The sequence below is a fragment of the Macrobrachium nipponense genome, chromosome 18 (genome assembly GCF_015104395.2).
Source record: "Macrobrachium nipponense isolate FS-2020 chromosome 18, ASM1510439v2, whole genome shotgun sequence".
Taxonomy (NCBI): domain Eukaryota; kingdom Metazoa; phylum Arthropoda; class Malacostraca; order Decapoda; family Palaemonidae; genus Macrobrachium; species Macrobrachium nipponense.
The window spans coordinates 81325849-81353379 of NC_087211.1; the positions used below are offsets into that span (position 1 = coordinate 81325849).

Sequence of the window (27531 nt, forward strand, 5' to 3'; positions counted from 1 at the left end):
CTTTTTAGTGCGGCAAGAAAGAAATTCACGCTTGCGCGAATGTGTAACGATTGTAAACAAAACAACACCTTGATCCAAACAAAACAACACCTTGATCCGTGAACTCCCAGCATCCCCCAAGGCGCGTGATTCAAGAGTTTTCGGCTGGTAGGCCTATAAGTATTTTTCCGCGAATTTTTAAAAAACTTTTGTATGTCGACGTAAAATACGTCCAGTCGGCACCCGAGAGACAAAAATACGTCCACTCGGCATTTAAGGGTTAGTTTACTACGATAACAGTCTATTGACTTTTGGTTTTAAAGTCTGGAATATTCCACACAGAGGCGATTTATCCATTCCTAAATAAAGGGTTTCTCTTTTCCAAATCCTAACCACCTACTGTCAGTGACGAAGCTCACTTTTGGTAGACATTTCTTAAAAATGGATTTAAAAACATAACCTCCCAGGCAGAGGCGAGCATCAAAGAAAATTGAGTGTAGAATATTGGTAAAAATAGTCTCAGTCTCATCTGGTGAGCTGAACACAAGGCATACCTTGAATATAAGCATGCGACCGTTGATAACCAAAAGAGGAAAATGAGAAAAAAGCATTCCATAATCTGGATCAGTTGATGGGTGAAGATATAATGTACACAGGTCATTCATTACAATACTAAAGAAATACAGTTTAAATAAAAGGCTATGTACAAAACCATGCAAGTTGCACAAGAAGTAGTATACCTTAATAGCTAAGTGGTCTTTCTTCTCCTGTTTTTCTGGTCATTTTTGCAATGACCTAATTTTTTTCCATGAGATGACCTAACCTTCCTGACAACTATAAGCTATGGCAAGGGTTATGATCTTTTAATCAAAGCTAAATAGGGAAAAAAGAATGTATAAGTTTCAATGACTAAATTAGGAATAGGTTCTACGACAACCTCTGAATCATTTTTATCTCTATTGGCCAATGTTACTACAGCAATTTAGGGTTTCGTAATATTACATGAACCTAAAACGAACACTTTAAATAAAAAAATGTACAATGTTGGTAAAGTTGCAAAATTATAAGGATGTAAATTCTAGGTAAAGACCATCCAAACTAGCGAAAAGTGCTTGAAAATAATTTTATATCCTCGTGAATTAAAGTCGTTAAACTATAATAAAAGTATATTTAAATCTATCTGAATTATGGTCGCATTTATGGCCTGTAATACACATACTGTACAATGAGTTCATTCACTGAGAACACCAAATCTTCATGGCTTTTGTTTCAAGCTAAGACATAAGCCACGCCCCTTTGAGTTACTGATGCCGGTAATGCTTTTGGATAGGCGACTTCGGAGTCGTCTCATCGAAAAATACGACATATATAGGAGGCAGCAGCCGCCAGCTAGTGCAATAGCTTAGAACTAAAACCACTGCGGTGTTCCCTAGTGTAGAACTTCACAAATCTACTATTTCATCCCGAACTATTAGATATTTATACAATATAAATCTCTCATTTAAAATAAATTTGTGTGAATCAAATAGCATATAATAAGATAAATAGTCATTTCTGTTGATGAATCTATTCTACATGCAAACTTTGTACAGTTTTCTGCAAAACAAATAGAAAAACGAAGGAGTATAAACTGAATCACCTGTATTTGTCAGTTTTCTCTCTCTAATATTTCAAGCTCAAAGTCTCAAGCGTATTTTACACGTTACCAAAACCAACTGACTTCAGAATATATATAGGTGGCAAACTGACCACAAAAGATATGAATAAGCAAGTAAATAAAATATGAATCTTGGCTATCCTTGAATTTCAATGTTACCTCAATTCTCGTTAAAATATTTCAGCTGACAAAGCTAGAAGACATATTGCACCTGACCATGGTTAACGCCTATCCTGGAACTTGACACTTCGTCAAAAGGTAAACATTGCTTCTTCTTCTGTCAATCAAAAACAAAGAATCGTAAAACCTGGAGTATTGGAAATATATTGGTTATATTCACAGACAAGGCGACTAAAGCAGGGTCGAACCAAGTTAGCTCCACAGCATGTTCTCTTCAGCGTCTCCGGACATGGGCCAAGTGCTGGAGGAGAAAGGAAGAAGAAGAAAACGGAAACTAGAGCATGCTTTAAGAATGAGAGGGGGGAGGAATCGGGGAAACTAAAGAAATCAGGCAGAAATGCTTAAGCTTTTAGGGTTCAATCAAGAACTGTTTGAGATAAGGGTCGATCTAGGAATTATTTTCAGGCGTGAGGGACTTCATGCATAGAATATCTAGTCAAAGAAAACATAAAAATCTATTTTATAAAAATCATTAGCTAGTCAATGAAGGATATTTCCATAACTAGGAGAAAATAAAAGTATTATGCTTCTGGAAAACGTCTTAGCAAGTATTTAAAGCAAGCAAGGTTATTATGACTACCAGTCATGGCTGGGTTTGACTCAAGGCAGATTAATTTTTATTAAATGAAGCAATTTTAAAACTCGGATGCAAAAATTAATGGAAAAATCATGCGATTCGATGCGTAAGGAAGGGGAACTTATGCATATATAGCCTACCCTGCTTGACTGAGGTCGAAGACCTTTCCCCTGTTGGTGTCGTTCCCGTAGGACTTCGGCGTCCCCTGGTCGTTGACGCCAGACTTGTGACACAGGAGGAACGTGACGATCTCGTTGCGTCCCTCGAGCGCCATCACCACGGCCTTCCCGTCGCTGGAGATTTCGCAGGCCGTGATGGCTTGGTCGGGAGTAAAGACGGCTAAGCTATTACCTGCAGAGGAGCTTTTCGTTATTGGTTTTTCGTGTAAAAATGGTAAAAAATAGGTTATTTAAACAAACATTCCGGTGTATTAGCTTCTTATGATATAGTTTTATTATATTATTGCCATTTTAAACGTGTAAATAGCGAGCAGCAGGGATTGGTGGTGAAAGTAGGCCTACGAGAAATATTGACAGTTGACACATCAGCAAACCATGAATAATTAGGAAAAGTAATTGCACTATCAATAGTAAAGAATGATAGATAAATGTTTTCAAAATAAAGCTATAAATCAATTCAGTTTGAGAAAGTACATAATTATCTAACGGGAGGAGGTAGTACTAGTTGTCAAACCTAAGAAAGTACCAATATACTCAATTCTTGCAATATTAGTGACCTTCCCCAACAGGCGACCTGACCTGTCCTTACCTGAATGAATATCCCATACCCTGACGGACCTATCTCGACCCAGGGAGTCGAGAGTTAGGCACTGAAGGCCTCTGTTGTCTAGTCTAATTGTGTTCGGCGGAGCGGTGTGCCCTTTGAGAGTCCAGCGGGGGTTTCCTGTGGAGAGAATTCGTGTAGCCAGTTTATCTTCAATAATTAGCAGATGTTTAAACCATTTATGAGCTATGTGCTAGAGTGTAAGTAAAGGTGTTAGTAAAAGGGAAGGTATGACCTGATTGGTAAGTCTAGTATATCAATCTATGGTCCTCACTGTAATATGATTACGGGATATTGTCTGTAGGCATGCTACAATTAAATGCTGACAAGAAAATGTATCTTTCTAAAATGACGTCAATAAAAAAAAATAATAATGGCCGTTTGAATTTTGAGCAAAAGTTCCCATTTGTTATATTATCTGTTATATATATTTTTTGAGAGTTGTATTACAGATATTACAATGAACGACATTATAAAGTTCTTTGCCCTAATTCAAATATCTATGCAATATAAACTAAAGTACATTAGACTGTCTTACAGTAATGTAAACATTTTATTACAGTTCAAATAGTAACTTGTTCATCTTCTTCTTCTTCCCATCTTAATCCCAGAGGTCGCTGCTTTTTCAAGTTGCATTTCAAGCATTCACTTGTGTTTTGACAATCTAAATTTAAACAGAAGCACAATCGAACACAACCACAAAGGATCGCTTCGAACTTTGACTCCTTTAATTAACCAACTTCTAACCCCTACAAACTCACCGGTTATCAGATCGTAAGCCATGAGCTTGGAATCCTCTAGACCGACCACGACGCAGCTACCTGCAGACGAAATGGCGATGGATATAACGTTCACCCCGGGCTTCCACTTCTTGAAGAGAGTCCCGCTTTGGAGGTCGTAAACGACGATGAAGTTTGGCGCGGGTTCGTCTACCTCCTGGGTTAGGAAATAACCAAGTATTGAATAATCTTTCTCTGGGATGGATGTCAGAAGTTCTGCAAATTCATTTCATTTGAGTGTACAAATATCTATTTAAAACTTACGTCCATATGAATTCAGTTCCTTATGTTCGTTTTTCATGACCTTCTAGATCGCATATTTGCAATACCCACTAGACAAAGCTTTAAATTTCCTTCTGACATTTAAAAATTAATAAAATAAATAACTTTTTCTCATTATTCAAACGGTTAGGTGATATCGTAATAAATATTCCTTTCTGTCAACATACCCTGCACACACAAGAGACGTAATGTCCCTCCTTGGTGATGGCAGCTAATCTGGTGATGAACTCGTGGTGGGGAATTCTCAGGTCGTACATTAGCTTTCGTAGTTCCAGATCCCACACGAGGAGGGCGGAGGGCTTTTGAGTCTCGTCCCCACAGACGCATATCTTGCCGTTTTCGGACACCATCAGACTATTCAGGAATCTGTCTTCGCCGACCTGTAAAAGGATATGATAGTTTTTAAGAGCATTTCTTGCAGGTTAGGGGTGGCATATTCCTTTCTAAGATAAGAAGAAGAAGAAATAAAGGCATTACTATATAATTATCCCCACACCTGTCATAAAAGCCATATTTCTTAAGTGTATAAACAGCATTTTGTGGTCAAAAGCATACGACTAATGAGTGCGCCAGCATTTGGACTTCTTCATTTTTACGGTTTTAAAAGTGACATCTCTGCTCATCATATCCAAGTATCTTTGACAAATTTGTATACTTGCAACTGCTGCAATTTTCCTTAAACTTGCATATTTTAAATGGCCATTCTTAGTAATAATCAAAAGAAGAAAAGTCCATTACTTATCGCCGTCGAATTTCAGCAGCTCAGCTCACATAGTACTACTATTTTAAGTCTATTCTCAGCCGACTAACCTTGAAAGTGGCCACGCAGTCGCCGTTCTGGAGGTTCATCATGTTGACGTACATCCTCGACCTGGAGAGGGCGACGACGTGGTCCTTGTCGTGCAGACCGAAATAAGGCATCTTCTGGTTCATCACCTCGCGCAGCTTCATCACGAAGAGCCCCTCGTCGAAGTTGTAGATGCGCAGCTCCCTCCCACACAGGACCAAGCACCGGTAGTCGTCGATCATCTGGCGCGAGTACGATAGTTTTAGATTTTTTTAAAAACGCCGAGACATTAAAATTTAATAGTTTTTGTTTTTTTAATGCCGAGGTAATTGGGAGCAGAATATATAAACAACAGCACAGAAGGCAGTCTATAAACGATGTTCAAATATACAACACAGGGAACACTGAGGGAAATGGATGGAGAAAATACAGGGTGTCCATACAGTCCCAGTACCATTACAAGCAATAAATACTTGTAATGGTACCGGGACTTTATGGACACATGTACTTCTAAATCTTCAAGAAGCTCTCAGTCATAGTGTACGAAAACTCCAACAACGGAAACCAAAGTGTACGAAGACACTAGACAACAGAGATATATTAACCTCACCTTCAGCTTCCTCGGCTGCGTGATTCCCGTCAGAGTGCGGACGGGAGACATGGTGAAGATGTTCCAGACTGCTATTTCGCCCCTCTCGGTGGACAGGGTGATCACGTAGTGGGGGTTGTGGCGGGCGCGGATGAGGGCGTTGAAGTACACCTGGCCGTCTCCCAGCTTCATGTTTTGGTCCTGGAGTTGACGATAAAGTTCGTAGTATTAATTTTATTCTGCGTGAATTTTCGCAATGCTTAGGCCTATATCAGTGTTATGGACATGCCAGAGTTCTAAGAGTCTATATAACGCCTCTGTCTCTCTCTCTCATACCTGGAAAGGCTCCTGAAGGCATACGGTGAGGGGCAGAAGGCATGGCACAGGGGCGTGGGCGGCGGATTCGAAGAGCTGCTTAATTATGGGATAAGTCTCGTGGTTCTGCGGGTCCGTCATCAGGGTGGATAGACGCCCGTATACCTGGATAGAGGGGTGGAAGATTGGTTGAGATGTTAACGCTTGGAGAAAAGGTTTGTCATTCGAGTAAGATCATCAAGATATTGCGGATATTACTTGATAAAGACACGGACATTATCTCGGTCTTAATCACCTGGGAATAAAACTGTCGGCCATCGTAGCCGAGGCCGTAGGCAGCCAACTCTAGGACTTCCTTCAGCAGGACAAGCTCGATGTTGTTGCTGTGGTTCCTGAGCGCGAGGGAAACGTCCTCCAAGACCTGAAAGGCGGGAAAAAGGATATAGTGTTTGTTGCTGTGTGTGTGTGTGTGTGTGTGTTCGATCTTTGCTCAAAGTGTGGAGCAGTAAATGGTAAGTTTTTCTCTAGTTTCAGAGAGACAATACGCTATCAGATACTTATTTCAGGTTGTGGTAATCGTTATAAATACTTTAAAATACTCTTAAGCACTTATTATGACAGGAAATAAGTGTCAGAATCGATAATTAACACCCAGTTTTGCCCTAATATCAAAGGAGATCCACTATGCTCAAACACTGAAGTAGAGTAAAATGAAATATATAAAACTAACTTTTTTTTAGGGGATTACCTGACAAACTTTTTTTTTTAATGATTAAAGTAGAATATAAAAAATTTTTTTTTCAGGGGATGACCTGACAGGGATTTGAATAATTGAAGTAGAATATATAAAACTACTGTTTAAATTTTTTTGATGAGATTACCTGACAGTTTTTGATGAAAATGTAAAATAAATGGAGGTTCATCTTCTGAATAATAATAATAATAATAATTAATAATAATAATAATAATAATAATAATAATAATAATAATAATAGAAATAAGAAGGATATGGGATATGCCAGTGGAAATCGTACCCATAATCATAGGAGCACTAGGCACGATCCCAAGATCCCTGAAAAGGAATCTAGAAAAACTAGAGGCTGAAGTAGCTCCAGGACTCATGCAGAAGAGTGTGATCCTAAAAACGGCACACATAGTAAGAAAAGTGATGGACTCCTAAGGAGGCAGGATGCAACCCGGAACCCCACACTATAAATACCACCCAGTCGAATTGGAGGACTGTGATAGAGTAAAAAAAAAAAAAAAAAAAAAAAAAAAAAATAATAATAATAATAATAATAAGAATAATAATAATAATAATAATAATAATAATAATAATAATAATAATAATTGAACAATGAAAAATGAAACCCACAAAATTACCGTGTATAACGTGTTTACTTATAAGTATTTACATTTTATTTTACTCAACACTGTATAACGTGTTTACTTATAAATACTTATAAGTAAACACGTTATACAAAGTAATTTTGTGGGTTTCGTTTTCAATCTTCAGTAGAAAACTGAAAGAAGTTTTTGTTTGGTTCAATAATAATAATATGCCAGTGGAAATTGTACCGATAACCATAGGAACACTAGGCAAGATCCCAAGATCCCTGAAAAGGAATCTAGAAAAACTAGAGGCTGAAGTAGCTCCAGGACTCATGCAGAAGAGTGTGATCCTAGAAACGGTGCACATAGTAAGAAAAGTGATGGACTCCTAAGGAGGCAGGATGCAACCCGGAACCCCACACTATAAATACCACCTACTCGAATTAGAGGACTGTGATAGACAAAGAAAAAAATAATAATAATAGTTACCTGATAGGTATCGGAGCCACAAAGCTTCTCGTAGACCCACTCGAAGTTGAGGACGAACTCTTCGAGTATCCGCCCCCTCAGTTGGAGGACTTGGTAGGGCAGTTCGTCTAGCTTGCGTCTGTTGTGTCTACTGTACAGCGACTGTACTGAGATCTTAGACATGTTGCTGGAAAAAGACAGAATTTATTATTATTATTATTATTATTATTATTATTATTATTATTATTATTATTATTATTATATTAATAAAAAATCCACATAGTAACACGAGTCTTCAAATGGAGAAGCAAATCCACAGTTATGTAAATGTCCATATATTTCAATTTGAAAACAGCAAGGATAGCTTTCGGAAATCTGCTCGGTTCCCCTTATCGGATTGATAAGGGAAACCGAACAGATTCCCGAAAGCTATCCTTGCTGTTTTTAAATTGAAATATATGGACATTTACATAACTGTGGATTTGCTTCTCCATTATTATTATTATTATTATTATTATTATTATTATTATTATTATTATTATTATTATTATTATTATTATTATGTTCTAAGGGGTCCACAATAATAAAAGCTTTAAAAGTTCGTGCATAACTTATAAAGTGTTTATATATTATACACGAACTTTTTAACATTTTTATTATTGTGGGCCCCTTGGAACATTGTACTAATATGTACTCTCGTGTTAGAGAGTTTTTCCCAATTATTATTGTTGTTGTTGTTGTTCTTGTTGTTGTGAAATGTTGCTTTAGGTGCTACCAACTACAAATGTTTTTATATTCAAGGACTGCTGTTCTTTGCTTGGTTGAGATGTATTTTTTTTTTTATCTAAGAAAAGACCTTTTACTGATAGTTTTGGTACTGGTTTTGTATTGAATTATATACCTATTACACACGCAGAGACACATATATACATATGTATAACCATTTATGTACGTGTGTGTTTTGTACGCATGTACAAAACCTTCTTTATTATTACTAAAAACATTACATTTCTGATAGGCAAGATGAACATTTTAAGTCGAAAACAAATATTCCCCAAAAAATTCATAGCTAAACGACCGTAATAAAAGTATAGCTAATAAAAGGTTACAGTAAAAATGAAAGTGAAGGTCATATCCTATTAGCTACAGTATAGATAAAAGTGTAGCCAATATCCTATATCTACAGAACGGATGCCATGTAATGAAAACATCACAATATTAAAAAGAAATTCCACAAACCTTCCTCGATATTTGGTTGGCTGATCGAGAACGTAACGGTCCTTCCCCTCTTCCACTCCAGCTTCGTAAACTGGGACAGGTTTTTTCACACCGTTGGCCCACTTGCTCTGTTGGGAGAATGTTTGTTTACGTTATTCCGTTGAATAGTGAATCCGTAGAAAAGGCTGAATGCGTTTGGGAATGTAAACAAACCGGTTGTCAGAAGACGGAGTTGAAGAAATGTGAAAATGTACATTTTCTGCACCACAACTGACCTATGTGCCACAAAAATGAGTAAAATTGAAATTTTATGAAATTTTAATATTTCCAGATGGCGCTTTTCACCTAAATCTAGTTTAACCTATGGAAACTATTATCATAAGCAATGACAGTCAAGTACAGTATCAAACACCTTCTGTATTCTTTATGTCATGATTATAATTATGCAAAATAATCTTTGTTCTTGTTAACTCTCTCACTTTCACACCTGTGGCTCAAGAAGGCACCATTGTGGTCCACTACCACACACACCAAGTCACTCATGTCTATTGCAAGTTTCAGCAGCAATTTTTATTATTATTTTCTTTCAACAAAACAAAGGTGTCATACCTTAAGTTCATGCCAAGTCTTGTTAGCAGTGTTGCCCTTTCTTTTTAACAATTAACCCTCTTTTATCTGATAAGAACTGAGTTCCCTACAGAACAAAAGTGCCCATCCTAAGCTAATACCAAGTCTCAGTAACGCTCTCCTTTCGTCCTTTCTTTTGTTTACCAATAATTCTTCTTCTTTTAATCCGATATCTTTCGATCTCTGTTTTGTTTACAATAACCTTTCTTCTTCTTGTTATCCTATAAGAAATACTTCCTAGATCTATCTAGAAGTAGTCATTCAAAGAAGTGCCAAACCTAAGCTGATGCCAGGTCTCAGAAACTCTTCCTTTCTTTAGTTTACTAATATTTCTCATTCTTTTGATCCGATATCTTTCTAGCTTTCTTTTGTTTACAATAACCTTTCTCCTTTTTATCCTACAAGAAATGAGTTCCAGATTTACCTGGAAGTAGTCGATCCAAGAAGTGCCAAACCTAAGCTGATACCAGGTCTCAGAAGCTAGTCCTTTCTTTTGTTTACCAATAATTCTCCTTCTTTTGATCCGATATCTATCTGCCTTTCTTTTATTTACAATAACTCTTCTTCTTCTTTATATCCTATAAGAAATGAGTTCCAGATTTACCTGGAAGTAGTCGATGAGGGCCGTGCAACACATGCTGATCTGGTCTGGAGTGTCAAGGTAGCGAGCTCTGGCGGCATCTCGGAAACTCTCGTGCCTCCACGTCAGGAGGCAGATGCCTGCCACGATCGTCTTCATCAGGAAGGGCTGCAGCTTCCTGGTGATCTGGACCCACAGCAGCGAGGAACAGCGACGAACTGCGAAAGGAATTTGTTTTTCGTACAGTTACAGAATTGGTTTCTTGTGTAGTCACGATTTGGGTGTGTTGTGTGATCGAAAATGGGTTATTGTGTCATGAAATATCTGAACATTTATTGCTTGATAGAAGAAATGGCTTATCAATTACATTATTACCTAATCAAAAATATCATGCAATTTAGTTTTACTCCTTCAGAAATTATTTGTAACTTAATTAATTAAACGCCAACGCATTTCAAGAACTGTACATATTCTCTGTCATGCTCCATACCATGTGAAACTAAGGCTTCATTGATTTTTCACTTCTTTTAGACCCTAAGTATAGCAAAAACCAAACGGCAAGTTAATATGCCACAAGGAGCATATTCGCAAGATCTTGATGAAGTAACCACTGACGTAATTTTTCTAGGATATTGTGAACATTCGTTACTTATTTACTACTCCTCGCTATAACCCTGTAGTACCATTTACTTTGTAGTTAAAGAAAACACATAAATCTGAGGAAAGATAAATATAATGTGTAATTAAGGCCAGGAGATAAGATACGTTTTAGAAAAAAAAAAAAACGAAACCAAAGGTAATACAAGAAATCTGCATCAAAGTAACTGGCGACTTCGTACGTCTAGGGTACTGACCAGGAGGTGTACAGTGAACGAAGATCTTCTCCAAGACAGCCTCGTCGCAAGAGAGGATGTCGATCATTTCGGAGTCCGAGAGCCCGTGCTTGGCTGCAGTCAAGTAACCGAGGGTGTGGGACACTTCGATCTGGAAACCAGAGGGATTTGTGGTATAGAGATAAAGTCTCTGGTTAACCGAATTTTGAAGGGTTCGAGGGTGGTTGTGAGGGGTGATCTTGATGCAAAAGTATATGACTGAGATAAGAGATGGGATAATGAAGGTGGTTGAGATGGGTGGTTGTAATATTGTAATGTAAAAGTATATTATTGAGATAAGAGATGGGATAATCAAGGTGGTTGAGATGGGTAACTGTAATGTAAAAGTGTGCAACTGAGATAAGAGATGGGGGAATGAAGTAATGAATTTTAGGGAATTTTTAAGTTACAGTATGAATCTTTGACTACCTGGTTTTGGATGTGGAGAGGGTGGTTGTGATAGGTGATTTTAAGACAAAAGTATTCGACAGAGACAGGAGATGGGATAATGAAGTAATGAATTCTGCAGTCTTTTAATTGACAGTTTAAATCTTTGACTAAATGGTTTTGGATTGGGGGAAGAGGGTAGTTGTGATAGGTGATCTTAAGGCAAAAGTGTATGACTGAGGCAAGAGATGGGATAATGAAGTTATGAATTCTGCAGAATCTTTTGGGTAACTGGTTTTGGATGGGGGAAGAGGGTGGTTGTGATAGGTTATCTTAAGACAAAATTGTAAAACAAGCAAGAGATGGTATAATCAAGCGAGTAATTCTACAGCATACAGGATTAGGATTAAATCTTTAACTAACAGGCTTTAGAGTGAAAAAGGTGATGCTGCACATCTCATTGCAGTCAAATTTGCGTAAGCCCTGATTCCAAGAATCACGACCAAGGTCAAATAAATCAGCCTAATTAACAGTTACCAGGACAATTTCTATTTACCTGTCCATAAGCGCTTTCCAGGTCGTCGAAGACGGCGTTGATCTGCTCCATCAGAGTTGGTTTCAAAGGCAGCTGGGTCTCCGCTCCGGTCCACTCACAGGCCATGTTGCCCACAATCTGGCGGGAAAAGGCAAGGATCGAACTCATGGAAGGAAAAAAATATTTCTGCGATTGATGATGAAGCTGTTTGTTCAGATTTTTAAAATTTATTTTTTGTATTTATAATTCTGGTGTTTTCAATTTTTTTATATTATTGGCATTTCATTCTATGGCATCTTGTTAGGTAAGTTGTGGTGTTTAGTAATAATAATAAACATTCTCCTCAGAGGAAATTATCTCTTGAACAGAGATAGTTACTATGAAAAAGAAGAAAAAAAAAAAAAAAAAACAGGTACGGATCATGAACTTCTAAGACTTCGAGAGAGACGGTCTGGCCTGACCTCCTTTCCCCCTTACCTCGACGTATAAGGGTAGGGGGCATTCTTGAAGGCACTTGCTAACCAACTCCCGCTGCTCCTTGTTGACGCTGCGGTGATGCTGCTTCAGTATCCCTTCGAACTTGTTGTGGCTTTCGTCGATTGTCAGCGGTGGTATCTGAAACAAACGAACAGAAGACTAATGACTTGCGCAGGTCCCTTTGGATGGACCTTCGACGGAAGACGTCTAAATGTTGAAATGAGGTACGAGGCTATGTAAATGCTTCTGTTACTTTGTTGCAAGACGCCTAAATGTTGAAAATGAGACTATGCAAGACGTCTAAATGTTGAAAATGAGACAGTAGGCTATCCAATACTTCTGTTGCTTAGTTGCAAGACGTCTAAAGGTTAAAAATGAGACTAAGCAAGACGTCTAAATGTTTAAAATGAGACTATGTAAGACGTCTAAATATTGAAAATGAGACTATCCAAGACGTCTAAATGTTTAAAATGAGACTATGTAAGACGTCTAAATGTTTAAAATGAGACTATGTAAGACGTCTAAAGGTTGAAAATGAGATTATGTAAGACGTCTTAATATTGAAATGAGACTATGTAAGACGTCTTAATATTGAAAATGAGACTATGCAAGACGTCTAAATGTTGAAAATGAGACAATAGGCTGTCCAATACTTCTGTTCTTTTAACGCAAGACGTCCAAATATTGGAAATGAAACAGCAGGTTATCCAATACTTCTGTTTCTATAACGAAAGCTTCTAAAACATTAGAAAAAAGATATGACGCTATATACAGTACGTCTTTCCAGTTAACGAAAGATGTCTAAATATTATGAAAAAACAGACCCTAATATTTTGGGGATTAGCAAAAGGCATCTAAAGATTTATAGACAAAGCTAAACAATGAATAATTCATCAATCAAAATCGTTTCCAGCTTACTTTGAATTAACTAATCAGTATCTAGTCATTTCTGATTGCTTGTATTTTGGTCATAGACTAAACAACAAGCTAAAAGCACCCACCGCAAATAAGAAAATTAAAAAAAAAATAAAAACATAAAAAACCTACAAACACTTAATCATAACCTACAATATAATAACCAGTCAGTTCTTATTGCTTTTATTTTTTTGGTTCATAAAAACTAAACCCAAAGCAGGCTAAAAAAAACAAAAACAGCCACGACTAACAAGAAAATAAAAAACATAAACAAAAAATTAAAAAACAAAAACCCCTACAAAACTTAATCTTAAACCTCATAAAACCTACACTATATAAATCAGCAATGACCTTCCTTCGCAAAAACAGTCTCGTTTCCAACTTACTGTGAATTAACTAAGCAGTAGGTACCTACTCAGTTCTGATTGCTTGTATTTTGGTAATAAACTAAACAACAAGCTAAAAGCACCAACCGCTAATAAGAAAATAAAAAAAACAAAAAAAAATAAAAACATAAAAAAACCTACAAACACTTAATCATAACCTACAATATAATAACCAGTCGGTTCTTATTGCTTTTATTTTGGTCATAAACTAAACAACAGGCTAAAAACAGCCACGACTAACAAGAAAATAAAAACATAAAAAATAAAACAACCCTACAAATACTTAATCATAACCTACACTATATAAATCAGCAATGACCTTCGCAAAAACAGTCTCGTTTCCAACTTACTGTGAATTAACTAATCACTAGGTACCTACTCAGTTCTGATTGCTTGTATTTTGGTAATAAACTAAACAACAAGCTAAAAGCACCCACCGCTAAGAAAATAAAAACATAAAAAAACCTACAAACACTGAATCATAACCTACATTATAATAACCAGCAATGACCTTCAGAAAAAGTCTGGAACCCGGATCCTCACCTTGAGAAAGCACGCGCGGTCCTCTATAATACTCTGCAGGTGCGACATCTGAGGTGAGTCGTCTCTCACGGTCATGATGAGTTTCACGTGTTCGGGCAGTTCCCTCGGGACCCACTCGAGGGAGGTGGACCCGTAGCTCTTGACCTGGTCGACGCCGTCGATCATGATCACCAGAGGTCGCAGTTTGCAGGCCTTGGCCCAAACGTGCATCAGGAAGGAGGACATGTGACGGACACTCTGCGCAATGGAGAGATATACCAGGATAGTTTTTCAGGTTTCAGGTGATTTCGAGTAAATTTCGGTTGTAATTCTTTTGATTAATCTGTACCGTAAAGCTGCAATGACGTATAGTTTTCAATTTTGTAGATAAAATTGCGTTTGTTTCATTCCCCTTGATGGGTTTTGATGAAATTTAATCAAATTAGGCCTAACTATACCTTCGCAGATGGTACAGGTTATCGAAAGATGACTATAATATCTTGTAACTTTTCTGATTAATCTATACCGCAACGCCTGCAGTGATGCATAGTTTTCGAATTCATAGATAAAATTGCGTTTGTTTCATTCCCCTTGATGGGTTTTGATGAAATTTAATCAAATTAGGCCTAATTATACCTTCGCAGATCGTGCAGGTTATTGAAAAATGACTAGTAATATCTTTACACACACGAGTTTTGGTCATATTTTTGTTTATCTTGACCGTACAGTTTTAATAATATATAGTTTTTTAGAATTTGTGTAGCATAATATCATGTGTCTTTTTAATCGCTTTTGATGGATTCTGATTTCAAACAATCAAATCTAACTGGATCTAACTCAACTTTTGCAAAAGGGGCAGGTTATTGCTGAAAAACCAACTATGCCAGGCACATTAAAAAGAAGAAGAATGGAACGAAATGGGACTCAACAGACTAACTTGATCTAAAAACAAAATACTTCTACACTTAACAAACCTTAGCAGCTTCCGCAGGATGGTCCCCAAACAGCGCGCAACATTGCTCTGCAATAGAACGCAACACTTGCTCTGTAGTCGAGGACCCTGGTGTTAAGCCAACAAATCTGCAAGGGCACAGAAACAGATATGAGAGACTTTATAATACAAATGCTCCAGTGCTGAGTTATTATCTATGAAACAGCTCCGTAGAGAGTGTATTAATGCTCTAAAGTAGTCATTATGTCCAGGCCCAAACAGACTATGATATCCAGGTGCGTTCCATTCATAAGCTGCATTCTATATTCACCAGTTGTACTCCATTCGCCATTTGCATTCTATCCATCAATTGCATTTCATTTACTAATTGCATTCTAGAATCCGGTTACATTCTATTCCATTCGCAATTCTTCAAAATCACTGGTTGCATTCCATTTACCTGACGACGAGAGGCACATCCACGAGCCATTCACAGCAACGCTCCATAGCCTTGGCGATCAGGGAAGACTTCCCGCAGCCCACATCTCCGTGAAGAATGAGAGGGACGCAGGAGTCGTTGCTTAAGTACCTATTTTGAAAAAAAGACACAGGCGGGAGCCATTAAACCTCGCAACAAAACTCTAAATGACGTCCAATATCAATAATAAAGTCTGGTGTTTGTTCAACATATCCACAAACTCTCTCAAAGAAATGCGAGACAACATAACGGTCGAGAGATTTAAAAACCTCTCTTCCCATACCTCCTGATCTTCGTCAGGAGCTCTTGCCGCCCTTGGAAGTTCTTGTAGCGGAACTGGCACATCAGCGACTGCTGCATCAGCTCGTGGAAGAGACGCTTCTCGATGCCCAGGTAGGATTTGAGCTCCTCCTGAAAGTCGTGGGCATGGATAGTTACGAGCTAACATACTATAGGCCTAAGAGACTCACCAGGACTGTAATGGCCCTAAGGGTTTCCCATGTAATTGAATGGGACTATGTAATTTAATTTTAGATTACTAGGACGTATACTACGTTTATTAAAGTGCAGCACCTTTTAGCAGAGAATTTTATAATTATTTTTAGTCACTTGTTTGGAAATAAACATCTTAAAACAAAATGACTGGTAAATCTATTTTCAGAAAGTACCTCTCCATAGATGTCTGAGTATTATCTTATCTGGGAATAGTTTAGACTGCAATAAAATGACGAATAAACATATTTGTATCAAGCATCTTCATAGGGAAAGTTTTGTCATTATCGTCAGCTTCTTGTCTAGAAGTATATAGGTAAGACTGATACTGTATTTTCTTAAAAACAACAAAAAACACGTCATGGAAAGTCTGAAAAACTAGTTTCAAAGTCACTGAGAGTTTGAAACATCTGTGATATTCTTTGAAACTGAGAAAACAATTTTATTTAAAATGCCTGGAAATTATTTTCCCGCAGTTGCAGTTCTTAAAAGTCATCAAAAGAAAGGCACTCCTAGTAACTCTAGACTCATATTAACAAACCTTTGTCTCATCCTCCTCGATGATTCCATCTATGATGGAGATGAGCAGAGGAGATATCTGCGCGCAGAGATCTTCCACAAACTGCGCATGCTCGGGGACCTCTGGATTCATGCCAGAATTGTGCCATTTGACGCGGAATTTGAGCATACGGATGTCATCCAAGCGTTCCTGAAGCAAAAATGAGACGAATTAACGACTAGGATATAGTTTCGTACTAAAATTAACGTACGGTGATGTAATTTTGAGAGGAAAAAGTATGGTAAGCAAGCTTACTTTGAGCTCACTCTGCAGTATATCCAATCTCTTCTTGCTCTCAGGCTCGACGGCTACGTAGACTTTTCCTTGGTTGGGGATGTTGTGAGAGGGAAAATGGGTGAACTTCCTGCAGATCCACAGGGTGTGCTTGGCACTCTCCTGGTTCATGAAGACGCTCTGCTTGATCTCCTGCAATGACGAGATGCCGTGGTAGAAATGAATAAGGATTTAGTACTATGGTTTTTAACATTACACTTTTTTATGTGATGCTACCAAACAAACCTATAGTAAGGATGGTTTTCAGTCTTTTACCAATAAGGTATGGTAGCTCGACCACCAAAGAGCTGCCTTTTTGGACTTTAAAATGAATAACTTCCAGTACTTTGTCTTTGAATTACTAAAAAAGAGGAGTAAGTGATGAATGGCTTATTTTAGACTAAACAGTATAGGCTTTACCAATTAAATAATAAAAATGTGGCATCTTTTAGCTACTACATTCTGATAACTATAACACTTAGGTAAGTCAGAGCTCAAAATGAGCAGAAAATCTTTTCAATACAGCAGTAAAATATTCTGAAAAAAAAAAAAAAACTAGGCTTACCAGTACCACCAACAATTCCATGCTCTAAATTTCTCACCTGTTCCATGACAGTCGACAGGTATTTCTCTTTCTGCTCTTGATTGAAAACCATTCGCATGAGTGTCATCATCTTCTTCACTTCGTTGTTCCAGTCCTGGACCGCCTCCTGGTGCAGGCTGGCGCTGTTGCTGTCCTGGAGGGTTTCCAGAAACGTGAAAGGTTACTTGGGTTGATGCAAGCTTATTTTCTGCATCTGAGCAGCAAGTTGAAGTTAGGGAACTTATGTTACTTATTCCTTATGCAAAGAGGAGCTTAGAAATGATCTTGGCTGAGAAGTTATCAACAGTTACATAGGAGATCAATTATCTCTTAATAATTTTGGCCTCTGAAATCAAAGTTCGTCCCATTTTCTAACAGTAAAAAGGCGTCATCGCAAACTACAAATGAAAGGGCTATGACGAACCATCGATCAAATATTACTACCACGACAATACTACTGCTGGTGCAGTCGTTGCAGTAGCTGAAGCAATAGTACAGAAGTATCGCAGTTATATTGCTTAAAGTTACAGGAACAGATGTGGGGCATTGCTACGGCTAATGCTGCGTCTATCGTTGTAGCAGCAACACCATCAATAGTAGCAGAAATAGTAGATATGGGTACATCCTACTTGAAGTTACAGCAACAGATGTTTTACCTTGATGTTGGGGATGTGTGTGCTGATGGGCTGCAGTTTGTAACAGGGCGGCTGTGCGTTTTCGTCCCAGTGGTACCACTTCCAGAAGAGCTCTGTCCGTATCCAGCTCCATGGCGGATATTGCCTGGTCGAAGTCCGGGCCCTCGATCACCTTCGGGAGCAGGGCGTTGCCGAAGGTTTCGTTCAGGAACACGACGGTGACGATGTGGGAATCGCGGGCTTGGGCTGTTAGGGAATGGACGAATGAGCGGGTGGCTCACGAATTATCTAACATCATGTAGGGTTATATAAACGAATAAGTGTATACGTAGGTCTATGAAACCGACAAGAACTTGGTTCAGAATTATGAGACCTTCGGGATTCTTTCAATAGACAATGTAGCTCTGGATGAAACTGAGATCTTGAAAATTAATAATTACATAAAAAAAACTACCACTCACAAAATATATACTACTTCGCGATCATTTTTATATATTAACCGCTGCAATTAATCTAGAATTCTTAACGCCACCTCTTGAAGTATAAAAGTTACGCTGAATGTACTGAAATACGTGTGTAGAAATGACCTTTCTAATGACTGTGATAACTTAAATTATAAGGAGTTATGCCTACGAAGTTCTTCCGAGGATTAGGTTAATCCCTAGGGTATATGCTAACATATATTGGCCAGCAACTCAATTTACTCCCATTAGACCTAATCTGGTTCAGCTATCGAGTGCTACCTTCCTGGCCGGTAACTCAATTTTAATCCCAATAGGCCTATAGTAATTAACTTTAAATCATATTTTCCAACATGCAAAAACTGGTGCGGATGTGACTGATATTAATCAAACTTTCGTGTATAATGCTAACCAGTCTAGAAATACAAAGAAGCTATTTTGTTATAACTTTCAGCAGCCATTATCGTAATAATTTAAGGGAAAATATCTGTTGATTAATGTTGTATCGCTGGAGAGTGCAGCCTATTTTTAGTGAAATAAAGTGGAAGAATATTTAAGCCAGAATCAAATTAATTTTTCGCTTACAGTGACTAAATATCTATCAATTTAAGACACATTAGGAACTTGAAGCCATTATCGTCAGCCTATCCTGAACCTATCAAATGTACATCTGCGGTCTTTGTTCACGTATTGCATCATAACAAAATTTAAAAACACTTTTTTCAGTAATTGATTATTATTTTTTATTATTTATAATCAGAATATTTATGAGTACTGCACAAAATAATTTTATGTGTAAGTTTAAACAGAAATTAAAAGCTTTTTAGCTTTGTTTTGATCGCCAGCATCAGTGGATTAAGTGATCAGTGATCACGCACGCCGTCGCCGAACTGATGACAGTTGCCACGTAAATTATGTCATGGAGGGTTCAAGGCGTTACTTCAGTGACTAAATTCGGCCATTTTAACATGGTGCAGAATTAAATTCAAAGGAAGGATGTTAAATTGATTACTGGTAAGCACTGCTGGTTCATCATTTACCGTTCGAAAAATCCACAGGCAAAAATTTGTGAAAAAAAAAACAAGGAAAACATGTTAGGTTGAAAGCCAGTTTCTCCAACCTCAGGATTGAACAACCCAATTTTTTTTCTAATATATTTTTTGAGCATTTTCAGTTTTATGAATGGATATACCAATAAGGAAACCTGCCACTGAAAAGCACGTTGGTGAAGGCTAGTACTGGATAAAAGCGCTTTGTTGAGTTTTGTTTCCTTGTCTACAAGAGACTCCGTTGTCATGAACGGTCATCAAAATGGTGTCAGTTATAGCTATAAGTCCATTTTGAAGTTGCCTGTGTAAACGACTTCATACTTTAAAGAAAGTGGAAATTATATAAATAGAAATATGTTTTTACTTTAAGTATTCCCCTTTGATTAGCCTGCCATCATGATAGTAAGTGCTATGAAACCAAGACATGTCGGTAATCGGAGTCAACGATTTGAAGGAAAAAAACAGAACATAGGCCTAGGTACAAGAATAAAAATGATTAAAAAGCCATATTGTGTCAAGCTCATTCAAGATTTAACTGTTAAAATATCATCTTCCAGCGAAAATTAAAGTTTGAAATTACTAGGTAGCCAAGAAGGATTCAGAAATTTATTGAAATACTTAATTTTAATCTTTGGAAAGTAAAGTGTTCTGGATTGGCTGTTCAGAAACCACGGGGGCTGCTAAAGTGAAAAAATCCAATCAAACGGGATTAAGCCACGGATGCTGTAGTGCTAAAGTGAATATATGCAATCAAACGGGAGGTCCTTCATAATCAATCCATCATTCAGAACTGTTACTTTTCGTTCATCAGACGAGGTAAGCTCACCAGCGTAGCTTAGGTTACTTGACATATTACATACGTTGTTCGACTGGCCTTTTAATTTGTACCTATTTCTTCGAATAATTATACTTCAATGTTTATTGCGTAAGGTTTATATAGGCATTGTATATTTTATTGATTATATGTTTATATAGCTAAACAGAAATATATAGGTTCAGCCTAGGCCTAGCCTATGGTTGCTAGCCTAGACTTGGTGATAATTATATAAAAATCATATACCTAGTAGGCTAAGGAATTACCACTGGCTAAAATGGCTGGGATTTAATGTCTACCAAATACAGGTAATCAGCTTCTAGGCCTATTCATGAGTTGAACTGATTTGGGAAAGTTCGCCGTTCTGAGACCAATCACGTGACAGTCAGTAGTGAATGACATTTCCATTTCTGTTGCTTAGTGGACTGACTGGCCTTATTCAACCTTAATTGATTAAAAAGTGGCGAGGAAATACAATCGAGGCATGCTTAAATAGTGTGAATACGGTATAGTTTATGTCTAAATGGTATGAATGCAATATAGGTAACGTGGATGATGTGAAAGCAACATAGGTAGTATATCTAAAAAGAGTAAATACAGCAGTCATGGCTAAGTGATTATGAAGGTGTGAATGTAAGTTTAGTAGTTTAATTGATGTAAGTGCCTCACTGGTATGCCTGTACGGTGTGAATGCAAAACATGGGGTTAGAATGGCGAATACTACAATAGTCTGAGTGGTGCATATGCATTATGCAACACATGTAGTTAGATTGGTGAGTGCTGCTGAGGTAGTCTGAGTGATATGAATCCAACACATGTAGCCTGTTTCCCAGTGAATGCAACACACAGACTGAGTTGCGTCAAGTGAATACATATGTAGGCTAGATTGACTTGTCTAAATGCAACGTAGGTAATCAGACAGCAATTAAAAAATATATATATAACTTTGCGAGAATCAAACTTTTAAAATGTTGGGCACTTAAATGACATGTGGTATTCTGAATCCGTATAGATATAGCGTAGGCCTTTGTGTGGGAATTTCGACCAAATAAAAATTATTTAAGTTACTTCGTTATCTGTAAGAGATATATGGTAGTCCAAAATTTGCTAAGGTATGAATATATGTAAATTATGAAATTACATATATATATAATATTATATATATATATATATATATATATATATGTGTGTATATAGGCCTATGTAGGAATATCGACCAAATAAAAAAGTAACAATTACTTAGCAGTTACCAGCAAGTGATGTATGTAAGGTCTTCGAATGTTTGTAAATTCAGTGTATATATATATGTATATATAATATATATATATATATATATATATATATATATATATATAAGATGTTTATGTGTTTGAGTAAGTAACACAGGCTTGCATAACAAAGACAGGAGATCGTGTAGAATTTGCACTGATTCCTTACTTGTCAGCTGCCCAAGGCAGAGCTCCTTGAACGAGTGGTCGTTCAGGTGTTCGTCCGGTATACCCCAGTGGAGATCCACGATGTTGAGCTCGTACCCTTTCTCCATGCAGTAGAGGCGCAGCTTGGGGGTGACACAGTGTTCCCACGAGTAGTCGGATAATAGCGCATCCATAATCGTGTCCTGTAAAATATATAAAATGGTTGAAGGTTTTGAATTTTACTTTTAATTTCATTTTTCCAAAATTCGGGAAACAGGCATTCACTCTCTCTCTCTCTCTCTCTCTCTCATAACGTTATTTTGGACCCCGTTTTACATTCATTTTTTTAAAGTTATGTTACTAATATTAAGTACGTAAGGTGCATCCACGCTACTGTAAAGCGTGTCTTAAACAAGCGTTATGACGTTGGTAACGTGTCACGCACATATCACAGAATTGTTGCAGACAAGTCGACGATCATCCATCATTTACGATAGATTCTTTCTCTAATTACTGTCGTCGGTTTGTTTACAACCAGTTTGTGTTATGCGATAAGTTACCGACGTGTGATTATAACGCAGGTTGAACGTGCCCTTACTTGATCAAATTCGATCAATTTATTAAAGGACGCAAGGGTCCTGGGATGATTAATGAAAAATAGAAGCATTTTATATTTCATAAGTGATATTTGGCACGGTTGCTTAAGTCTGAAATAAGGTTCAGTTAATAAATAGCGAGTTCAAGAAATAGCCGATGGAAAGTATGACAAGAGGTGACGTAAGCTGAGAAGCGTGTAATACGTGACATATTTTGAGAAACGTGGCCGGGAATATATACCCCGTTTTATATAAGAGAATAAATGGCAATTGGGTATTATTGACGAGGAATAAATGGTGATATGTGACATAGCTCAGTAAATAAATGACAAGGAATATTTAGTAACAGATGATAGTTAAGGAAGTGGCCAAGAGTCGATTGATAATAAATAACGCTTTAATGAGAACATCGTACTTTTCCCAAAAGTTAGTCTAGACGTTTGATTTCCGTTATCTTGATGAAAAATTTGCCAGTGATTTCTTACCAAACGAATGGACAAACATTTCTGTATAAGTGGTTAGAACTATACTCTGTTTTTTTCCATCTGTCCATCCGCCTGTGGTGTTTGCGTATGGTAACACTGCGTCCCGGGCTCTAGATAGTTGAGCCATGTGAAAGTTTTAGGTAAATAAAAGGATATCTGGGCGTACATTTGCAACTGAAAAGTGTTTTAATAATTTACTGTATACGAATTACACCGTTAATATTCGAAATAGGATATTGTTATTATTGTTGAATGTAAGATGAATGAAACCATCTAAAGCCCGGGACGCAGTGTTGCCATACGCAAACACCACAGGCGGATGGACAGATGGAAAAAAACAGAGTATAGTTGAATTTGTTTTAAGTGAAGTGGGAGGGAGGGAGTTGTCCTTAATATTGTTTACGCAAGATATTAATATTATTATTATTATAGTTATAATAATGCATTGAATGATCTCATAGGTCCCAGCGCTTGGCCTTCGTACTTCTGACTAAATTGTACATTCTTTCTATCTATCTAGGCTCCTCAATGGCGTGGTCGGTATGCTCTTGGCTTGCAACCTCGGTGGCCGCGAGTTCAATTCTCGGGCAACGTGAAAACACCGTACAAACAAACAATATCTATCTCTCTATCTATCCATCCATCTATCTATCTATCTATCTATCTATCTATCTATCTATCTATCTACCTATCTATCTATAGTACTGGTAATCTTCTTAGGCACGAAGATATGGTAATTCAGTTGTGTCCCACATAGGAGAATGAAAATGGTATGTCTCAGAAAATGCCCAACAGTTTCGGCCTCCAATGGACCTCTTCTTGGAGCGTTTATTAAGGAAAAAGAGATCAAGTTTACAGTGTATATAGCCAAGAGAGGCCTAAAATTGTAAACATACAAAAACTGCTCGTTTTTGGTAACTGTATGTTTAAAATTTTAGGCCTTTCTTGGCTACATACACTGTAAACTTTATCTCTTTCCTTAACAAATGCTCCAAGAAGAGGTCCATTGGAGGACGAAATTGTAGGGCATTTTCTGAGACATATTATTTTAATTTTCCTATGTGGAATACAACTGAATCTATCTATCTATCTATCAATGCATTCAGCCTCACCTTTGAGATCGGCGCAGCTGTAGATGCAGATCTTGCGCGGCTTCAGAATCGGCTTCACGAACACCACGTTGCCCATCACCAGGTTCCTGATGACGTCAGAGAGCTTGTTGAGGTCGGGCAGGTGTCGCAGGTTGGGTATCACGCCCCGCGTCTTCTTCGGGCTCTCCTTCGGGTCGGCCGGGGCGCTGTTCTCCGATTGGGCCAGACCTGTGGGCGGGGGGAGGGAGGGAAGGCGTTGAGACAAGTGAGTACGAAGGAAGGGCACGAATGTCCTCAAGTCGTCACAGAATGGTTATGTACAAAGGCGACGAATTCAGTTGGACATGTTTGAATGTTTTAAAATCTAAAATATAAGGGTAAATATACATTAAAAACAATGCTAAAATATGTCGTATTAAAAGACAGTGTATATCGTTTCAGTATCACTAAAAATTATCATAAATGATTACTAGTCTTTCAGTGTAAATAGTATATCCCGTAGAGTAGCATCAAACAAAAGTCGTAGCTTCGGTATATTTGAATGTTTAAAAATCTAAAATATAGGGGGAGATTACATTTTGTAAAAATTACTAAAATATGTCGCATTAAAAGTCAGTGTATATCGTTTTAGTATTACTAAAAATTACCATAAATTATTACTATAGTAGATTCACATCAACCGTGCATTTGATGATTAAGCCAGTCCCTTACGACGCTCCCTGGCTGTTGATAAGCCAATCACTGGGCTGGAAACTCCTCAGTCTCTCTCGAGAGTTCACATGGATAGGATCTATGTCCCTCCCAGCCAATCAGGAACGTCTTAAGGGACTGACCTGGACATCAAATGCAGGGTTGATGTGAATCTACTATAGTGTTTCAGTGTAGATATGTCCCTTCGAGTAGCATCAAACGAAAATCGTAGCGTCGGTGAAATAAAAACTCGAAACTTGCAATCTGTTGTAAGTTCGCATATTCATCAGTTATATACATCAGTTATATACATATATCCCAGGTTAAAATACAACATTCACAAGCTAATGGAGATTCGAAATTGATTTCATCGGAGGTGTGCATCTTTAGGTTTTCGTGCTCGGCAATTGATTGTGTGTAGATTTCTCCATTTTTTCCCCTCATTTCAGCACAAGGTTTTGGGTTTTGTAGTGACAAGAGTATCCAAATAGTGCTATGAAATGCGAAAAGTTAAGGTCATCGTATCGATTATAAATGCATATATGTTTGGTAATAAATTGACCAGTATTGTGTGTGTGTGTGGCGGTTATTGGTGCCGTTTGTAACTGCCACAATTATTCTTTTAACTTATGAATCGTGGATGATCCCCATGTGAAGAGGTCTGCCACAACATTAGCCCATTATCAGGGCTTCGAACTCCTTTACACAAAGATGCATTGTGCAGTCCTTGATATGAAGGCCCCTCCTTTTAATTACCTTTCAATCCATCCATGTGACACTTTCGAGATTTTCCTCATCTTCCTCCTAACCCTTCTTATGTATACATTCTTTTCATTAACGTACCTTCTTTGATTGCCCTCATGACCGAACCATCTCAAATTACTGATTCGTCCCTTGGCATTCGTCTATCTTTTTATCTCTTCTGGCTCTTTCCACATTTCATCTGAACAGCTTTAAACTGTTTTCCCCTCATTTGCATTCAGTATCCACACTTCTCTAACGTAAAGGAGAGTTTGGCTAAACAACCCTTTCCTATATAGCCTTGGCTTCCGTAGCAGCATGTCTCTTTCCAATCTTTTGGCCAAACATGCTACCCCTCTTGCTTCATTTTAAACAGCTATTTTTCCATCTTCCTGGTTAAGATTTTTTTACCCTCAGAACCTTAGTATTACTCAGATTCACTCTCGACTTTCTTTCCCCTCTTAAAAACTCTAACTTTTTTTACTAGTTTTTGCAGTTCTTCCTCTGAATCACTTATTTGCCTCTATTTATTTCTTATCTTCATCATTATTTTACTGTACTCCTTTTTCTCATACGGATATTATAATTTACGGAAGTTTGTGTACTAAGTGTTTTTACCTTGTTTCTAATGAACGTGTAATAATAATAATAATAATAATAATAATAATAATAATAATAATAATGTATAGTTGTCAGATGAATGTATCGGTAATTTAATAGTTTTAAGATTTTGAGACTTGTGTCCTCCTCAACCCTCAGCCATAACCATTACGATTGGCCTGTGAAAATTAAGCCGTGGAATGTAGTTTGAATCCTGTTATTTTGGTCTTGTGGAAATAATTTTTTCTATTTGTTGACTCGTTGGTTTTTTTAGCCGCTCTTACGCTGTTATTTCATTGGGTCGTTTAGTTTTTTAAAAGTTATATTTTTATGTCAAGTAATTCCTGGTCTGAAGTTGCAAAATCTGCAAAATTTGATTTCATTTTTTCATATTTTTCCCCAAAAATTCTCTTTTGTTTGTATTTGCCCTCTTGCAGCTTTTTAATTATTTTGTATGTTATAATCAGCTTTTTAATTATTTTTTTTGTAATATTTTAAATTTTCATATCTTATTCAAAGTTTTACTCTACAAAATTTTACAGTATGGTTTTTATTAGCGTCAATTTTAGGCCCAAGTTCAGAAAAAAAAGGGTTTACATTAGGTTAGACCTCCCATTCAGAAAACTGAGAGTCCAAGAATCCTTGGACAAACAGCTGTCGGTGTTATATAACAATTAGGAACAATAGTTCAGTCCGGCTTGACACGTAGCCAACCTTATAGAAAATGGGAACCGCATTGAAAACGGAAATGGAAAAAAAAGAGAAGCTATTGTACATGAATATATAATATATATATATATATATATAATATATATATATATATAATATATATATATATACTATACATATATATTATATATATATATATATATATACTATACACAACATATATATAATATATATATAAATTAATATATATATTAATAATATATGTAGTCTATATATCATAGAAATATATATATCTATAAATATATATATTTATATGTATATATATATATATAATATATATATATATATATATATATATATATATATATATATATATATATATACACCACGTAATAAGGCGACCGATCAGTGTCTTATTTTTAGGTTAATCGATTTATTTAGTGAATGTAAGCGTTACTAAATACAAGCCGCTGTTAACGAAGCTTGGACGAAATACTACAGAAGACCTGTCATTTTTTTAAAATTCTTTTTATATATCATGGTATTCTGTACAGAGAATTGGTGGCGGTGCCTTTAGCCATAAATGTGAATTCCAACAAAAAATTGAGTTTTTATCCTCGTGTAGGGATACATAATCTATATTTTACATTACAAAGTAATTTGCAAAATCAGAGTTTATGTCCTCTTGTATTGATACATATAAGCTATTTTGTATACAAAGT

The 27531-nt window shown here is 37.0% G+C and overlaps 2 protein-coding genes across 2 annotated transcripts in view; one reads left to right on the forward strand and one right to left on the reverse strand.

Annotated features, from left to right (window-relative positions):
- Positions 1–590: 590 nt before the first annotated feature.
- Positions 591–27531, reverse strand: part of LOC135197265 (NACHT domain- and WD repeat-containing protein 1-like) — a 106586-nt gene continuing 79645 nt past the window's right edge. The window contains 26 exon segments of the mRNA XM_064224369.1: positions 591–2057; positions 2534–2744; positions 3162–3296; positions 3938–4112; positions 4405–4617; positions 5048–5266; positions 5635–5814; positions 5950–6093; positions 6224–6349; positions 7750–7915; positions 8968–9074; positions 10178–10371; positions 11008–11137; positions 11969–12085; positions 12425–12562; positions 14269–14505; positions 15222–15327; positions 15639–15767; positions 15940–16067; positions 16690–16857; positions 16963–17133; positions 17583–17717; positions 18220–18313; positions 18315–18444; positions 21960–22140; positions 24126–24337. Coding sequence (XP_064080439.1) covers positions 2009–2057; positions 2534–2744; positions 3162–3296; positions 3938–4112; positions 4405–4617; positions 5048–5266; positions 5635–5814; positions 5950–6093; positions 6224–6349; positions 7750–7915; positions 8968–9074; positions 10178–10371; positions 11008–11137; positions 11969–12085; positions 12425–12562; positions 14269–14505; positions 15222–15327; positions 15639–15767; positions 15940–16067; positions 16690–16857; positions 16963–17133; positions 17583–17717; positions 18220–18313; positions 18315–18444; positions 21960–22140; positions 24126–24337 — 3995 coding nt within the window. The 3' untranslated portion in view covers positions 591–2008.
- LOC135197263 (uncharacterized) overlaps positions 19532–27531 on the forward strand; it is a 124999-nt gene continuing 116999 nt past the window's right edge. The window contains exon 1 of the mRNA XM_064224364.1: positions 19532–20524. The gene's annotated coding sequence lies outside the window, so the exon portion shown is untranslated. The remainder of the gene's footprint in view (positions 20525–27531) is intronic.